Source organism: Vigna radiata, chromosome 8, assembly GCF_000741045.1.
Source record: "Vigna radiata var. radiata cultivar VC1973A chromosome 8, Vradiata_ver6, whole genome shotgun sequence".
Classification (NCBI taxonomy): Eukaryota; Viridiplantae; Streptophyta; class Magnoliopsida; order Fabales; family Fabaceae; genus Vigna; species Vigna radiata.
In genome coordinates, this window is record NC_028358.1 from 29,453,611 (window position 1) to 29,459,473 (window position 5,863).

The 5,863-nt window shown below is 30.4% G+C and overlaps 1 protein-coding gene across 4 annotated transcripts; it reads left to right on the plus strand.

Moving 5' to 3' along the window:
- The first annotated feature begins 249 nt into the window (after positions 1 to 249).
- LOC106771121 lies at positions 250 to 4,985 on the plus strand. 4 transcript variants are annotated; one of them, XM_022785270.1, is made up of 9 exons: positions 461 to 624; positions 2,475 to 2,805; positions 3,009 to 3,042; positions 3,187 to 3,423; positions 3,794 to 3,883; positions 4,138 to 4,203; positions 4,321 to 4,412; positions 4,503 to 4,550; positions 4,648 to 4,985. In XM_022785270.1, the coding sequence occupies exons 1-9, from the start codon at positions 582 to 584 to the stop codon at positions 4,760 to 4,762; spliced, it is 1,056 nt and encodes a 351-aa protein (XP_022640991.1). In that variant the 5' UTR covers positions 461 to 581; the 3' UTR covers positions 4,763 to 4,985. The 4 variants fall into 4 exon arrangements, with proteins under 4 accessions (XP_014512514.1, XP_022640991.1, XP_022640993.1 ...); XM_014657029.2 differs by having other exon boundaries at positions 581 to 598; XM_014657028.2 differs by lacking the exon at positions 2,475 to 2,805 and having other exon boundaries at positions 250 to 624.
- The last annotated feature ends 878 nt before the right edge of the window (positions 4,986 to 5,863 follow it).

A 5,863-nucleotide genomic window follows, 5' to 3' on the forward strand; every position in this document is an offset into this window, starting at 1 on the left:
TTAAAATATCATCCACTTTTATCATACACCCACATAAAAAACGAGAAAAGATCCTCTTTTCGTGCTTCTTATGGGAAAGAAATTCAGGTGTGAACAGCTGCGTCCCCACCAGTTCCTAACTCTGTCGCTTAAGCACATTCTTTCTTGAACGATCCCAAACCAGACGGTCAAACTCAAAAGTCAAAACTACCAGTTGGCAATGGCAAGTACTATATAACTGTAGAATGTCCAACCTCTACCAAAGCAACCTCCAGAGTGTAAAAAATCTCTGCGTCTCTTACTTTATCAGGAAATTATGCAGCAAGCCATTGTCTAAGGTTGAATGGCATCAGAATTAGCGTGGTACGATCTGGTGTGTTATGGCATTGTTGGTGTGACCTCCGTAGGTTCCTTAAGTGTGCTTTGGATGCACGAAGGGGCCTCCAAAAGAGAACTGGGGCCATTAGATGAGACCCTTCTGCTGGGTGGCGTGAGCAGCAGCACCAAGCTATGGAACAGTTGTTGGCCAGGAATGCACCCTTTCTGGCTCTTGCTCATGCGTTTTCTTTCCTTTCTCACCCTTGCCGTCTTCCTAACGTTGGATGTTCGTGAGTACGATGTTAGCATCTTTGTTTACTACACAGAGTACACTCTTCTCTTTCCTTCCAATTTCCACCTTATTTAATCTTCTATCTTTTCATTCTTATTCTCAAAAATCTTTTTCTTAATCTTCATACACTAAATTTTTGGTTTCCGTAAGAATTAAAAAAAAAATTAAAATTACTTGTGTAATAATTAAAGTGATGTTTTTCTCTTTAACTAAAAAGATATAATTTAGTCATTTGTATTAATTTTTTATTTTAATATATGTCTTAATTTTACATACATTGTATTTAAAGTTATTATTGTTGAAGGGCATTGTTATATATATACTTTATTCAAATTTAAAAACAATTATAATAGTATACTTGGTTTAGATTTTTGAATGCCAATGAGTTTTCATTTTAGTTTAGAGTGCTAGAAAATCACGATAATATATTTATTTAATATTTTATATATTTTAATTGAAACTATTTTAGTTACAATCTTCTGAATCGATTTTAGAAATAAGGTTTTAATATCATTTTAGCCAGTGTGAAATTAGTAAATATTGATTTCAGTTTGAACAAAGTTTTTCTTTGTTTTCTTTTTTATAAAATTTTAAATCTTGATTTTAGTTTTGTGAATTTTTAGTTTAGTCTCATGTAAAGTATTATTCTTTTCGATTTGCGTATCTTTAAAGTTTAAAATTATAATCGTTAGCCTTGAATATTGATTTTAAGATATATAAGCTATATTTATTTTCCGAAACTAAACAATTTTGTTGAGCATACTGACATTGTAATTTAACAATATTGCTTTGTAATGGTTACTTGACATATTTTATTAAATTCATACATAGTTAATTAGTAGTATATTAAATTCCCATTGTAATTAACTTTTAAAAGAATAAGTAAATATATATTAGGGGGAAAGTAACTTCATCTTAATCATCAATGAGTTCTTTCAGTACTTTGTTTATAACTTATATTCTCACAACACACAAAAATAGATATTATGAAACATAATTAATAAAAAAAAATATTGTGTATAATTTCCTATATTTCTCCTTAAAATTTTAAAAAGATGGGGAAAATTAATCACTATATTTAAGTCCATTTCTTATAAGTTAAAATATTAGAAAAAGTAGTTTTGGTCAAGCTTAATTCTAAAAATCATTTTTGATATTTCTATTTAGAATTTGATGTAATATAATAACATATTGAATTACCAACATAAAATAAATAAAAAAGAAAAAAGAAAACCTAAACCAATTTCATAAATATTTAAAATAATACATTTGATCTTAAAATAGTAACACATATTAAATTTATATATAGAAATAAAAATTAGCGAACATAGTATCAATTCCCAACCGTCTATTATTTCCTATGACTTTCGTTGAGACATAATTACCACATTATTTTCTGATACTAATTTTAGAATTAAGAAGAAAAAATATATTTAGAAATAGTATATATCTCTACGTCTCCTCTATTCCTATGTATTTTAGTACAAATAAAGTATTATAATTTGATGTTCAGTGTATTTAATAACTAAATTTATTATGCTTAAAGAATGTGACTTTGAATTGTTTTACGAAATAAAAGTAAAAATTCATCCATAATACTTAATCCTAAAAATAATGGTGTTTACACTTTAAAAACCACGTTATGATAAAACTAAGGAAATCATAGGAAACAGTTATGTCTGGTCAACGGTTTTCTGACTTTCAGCTTTGTGTTTCAGCTGCCTCTCTCCCGTTGGCCTCTGATCCAACGTTTTTTCAAACTCTATCATTTCGTCTTCCTCTCACAATTCCACCTCCACCAACCAATAGCCCCTTCAACTGTCTTATAGCATATTTAGAAAGTCTTTCAGAATTCGTGAATTACATTTGCTCTTTTAATTGCTAGATTGTGAAAATCACACCAAAACGCCAAAGCATCCCATCGTTTATCCATTGATGTCAGGGGGTGGAGACAGTGAGGGCTACGGGTACTGGTTTCGATGGCAAGTTCCTGTTTGTGCTCTGATCCTCATTCTCACTGTCATAACATCCTCAGTGCACATTGTAAAGGTCAAAGCACAGCCCTTTTACCACAATCATCTGTGGATTCCCTGTTGGAGAAATCTCACTCCTCTGTGGCTTCTCTTGTACAGAGCTTTCGCATTCCTTTGCTTGGCTCGCATTCATTTTGATATCATTGCCTTGGATGGACCCTTTTCTTTCTATTTTTATACTCAGTAAGATCATTGATTATCCCTTCTTTCTATTTTAATGGCCACAGGGATTATCAAATGGAACTCTAACTTAGAAAATTTTCTTATGACTGTGTAATTTGAGAAATCAAATTACCTGTAAAAGGGATTCGCGTGATTCTTTTCTTGTTCATTGACCGTGAGGACAATTTGATTTGATTTTATCTTTTTGCTTCTTCTAATTTCAGGTGGACTTTCACATTAGTTATGATATATTTTGCTGTAAGTAAATCGCTACCATCTCGAATTTTTTGAATTATGATCTGAAGTACACAGAAAAATCACATGTTGTAAGGAATCGGGAGTTATGACAAGTGCAGTTGAAGGTATATCATCTAATTCGCGTTTGTATTTTTGTTTATGTAGTTGGGGACAATAATATCTGCACACGGATGTTGGCAGTACATAAACAAACCTCCGCTTGAAAATGGGGAAATGGATTTGTTTCTGAGAAGGGACTTGGAAGAGAGCATGCCTAAAAACCCTATTGCCTACAAAGATAAAGAAATGAAGGGTTCCATCAGGTTGCAGAGCCAATATATTGAAGAGGAGTTTAAGCAAAGAGTAGGATTCTGGGGCTACGTCATGCAAATCACCTATCAGGTTGGTCAAATCTAAATTAGATTCCAATTTTCCTCTAGATAATTATTGTGACAATTGTTACTTGCTGATGTGTGGTTTTAGACGAGGTTAACTGGTAAATGATATCGACATTGAACTCTGACAAATTTATGCATATACTATTTTCGGGTCTTATATGTAAACTACTACAGCTTCTCCTTCAAGTGAAATTGTAAGCATTGAAATAGATATTACCAAAGTAAGCTTTTCACTTAGTTTACGGTATGCCATACAATTCACAATATCCAGGATCTTGAAGGATACTCATCCCTTTCTTTCATTTTTCATTATTTTTTATTTTTTTTTAATTTGTCACCACTAATGCGTTGAACTGATATTCTGCATTTCACAGACAAGCGCAGGAGCTGTCATCCTAACAGATATTGTATTTTGGTGTGTTATTGTCCCATTCTTATCAATTTCTCATTTCAAGCTAAACATGGTGAGAGTAATGTAACCCTCTTTCTCTCTATAAGCTGAATTTTATATTGCGCATTTCCCATTCCTATTCTTGTGCTTTCACTGCATACAAGTAGTAGATTTGCTATACTTAACCTTGTTTTAAAATCCCTTTTGCTCGCTGGTTCACAAGTTGCATGATGATTTTTCTCTAATGTTTATTCTCACACCATTCAAAAATGGATGAAAATCGATTATATTAGACGGTCAATGACTTTGGCTGGTCTTCATTGGCAGTTGATGGGTGCCATGCATAGCCTGAATGCAATTTTCCTTCTTTTGGATACAGCGTTGAATAATCTTGTAAGTAACACTCAACCAAATCAAACTTGGCACTGATTTAAGAACGGTTAGATAGTTATGGTTAAGCCTTCCGATTTGAAGCTCATAGTTTGAATTTGCCATGTTCTTCTTTTCCAGCCCTTTCCTTGGTTTAGAGTCGCATATTTTGTGCTCTGGAGCTGTGGGTACATAATTTTCCAATGGATCATCCACGCCTGTGGTTTTACGTGGTAAGATGTAACTGTATTTTCATACTGATTGCATTATCAGAAAAAACCTTCTTTCATCACCCATAGGATTTCTTCTTCTTCTTCTAACAGGTGGCCATACCCATTTCTTGAGCTTGATACCCCGTGGGCTCCCATTTGGTAAAATACTATATCACTACAAATGTTCTGTCTTCTTCAACTTATGCTTTCTATACCAAACAAAAAAAAAATTCTTACATATTTATCTACTATACAGGTATTTGTGCTTGGCGGTAGTTCACATACCCTGCTATGGCTTGTATTCACTGATAGTCAAAGCAAAATATATGATTCTTCTCCGATTCTTCCCTCGCGAACTTTTTAGGATATAGTACTTTGGTTGTCATATATAATTGAAAAAAAACTACTAGTGGCTTGTTTACATGTCTTGATAAACAAAAATTGGGTTTACACTTTAGACAGTTTTTTTTCCCTTCAAGATTCTTGCAAATGCTTCAAATTGGATTAGTACTACAAATTTTTTTAATGATTTGTATACTCTAGGAAATTTCATATCAGTTCGTGTAGTTTAACAATGAGAAAAAGAGGTCATTTTCATAATTTTTCTTTTTAATCAAATTTTCTTTGAAAATTCTGACTACTTATCAATACCTGCTCAACAACCTGTTAATTAGTAGTACTTATAAGAATGAATACATAACATAATTGCAGCTTTATCTCCAACTGCAAGTTACTATACATTAATATAGTCCAGAAGTTCAATTTTTTGTACAAAATTAGACGAATTTGAAAAAAGAAAATTGCGAATCTAAACAAAAATATTTTCCAATTCCAAGAATAAGCAAATGGATCAGACTTTTTAAATAAAGAAGTCGTGTAGAGTCGACTTTATCATGTAGCATTCATCAGAATTGAAATTGTGTATTCAAAAACCATTTTTGGCTGCTATAATCGATTAGCAAGCATTATAATCAATTATCACATTCTTTTTTTTCGTTAAAAATTAATAAAATTATTAAAGTTGTAAGGAACTGACTACTTCAATATAAAAAGTCTTGCACTCCACACACTTTTACTTTTTTTTTTAATTTTTTTATTAATTAAAATGATTTATAATTTATAAATAATGTTTTTAAATATATTTAAAATAATGTAAATTATATTTAAATACTATTTAAAAATTATATTTCATTATAATTTATTTGCTTGAATTTTATTTATTATATTTTTTTTCAAATTATAATTAATTAATAATAACTTTTTCATTATAAACTATTTAAAGTAATAAAAAAGATTAATAATTGAAAATGTTTGGGTTGACTACTTTTAAAGTCGTGCACTCCCTCACACTTTTATTTTTTTAATTTTTTTTATTTAAAATAGTTATAATTTTTAAATAATGTATTTAAATGTATATAAAACATTTCAAATTATATATAATTAATAATTAAAGTTTTTTAATATTATTAATT

Excerpts from the sequence above, each read along its gene's own strand:
- LOC106771121 (XM_022785270.1), top strand. The coding sequence starts at position 582 with ATGTTCGTGAGTACGATGTTAGCATCTTTGTTTACTACACAGA. Across the intron at positions 3,884-4,137 it reads CTCATTTCAAGCTAAACATG|TTGATGGGTGCCATGCATAG; the intron begins GTGAGAGTAATG and ends CTTCATTGGCAG. Across the intron at positions 4,413-4,502 it reads CACGCCTGTGGTTTTACGTG|GTGGCCATACCCATTTCTTG; the intron begins GTAAGATGTAAC and ends TTCTTCTAACAG.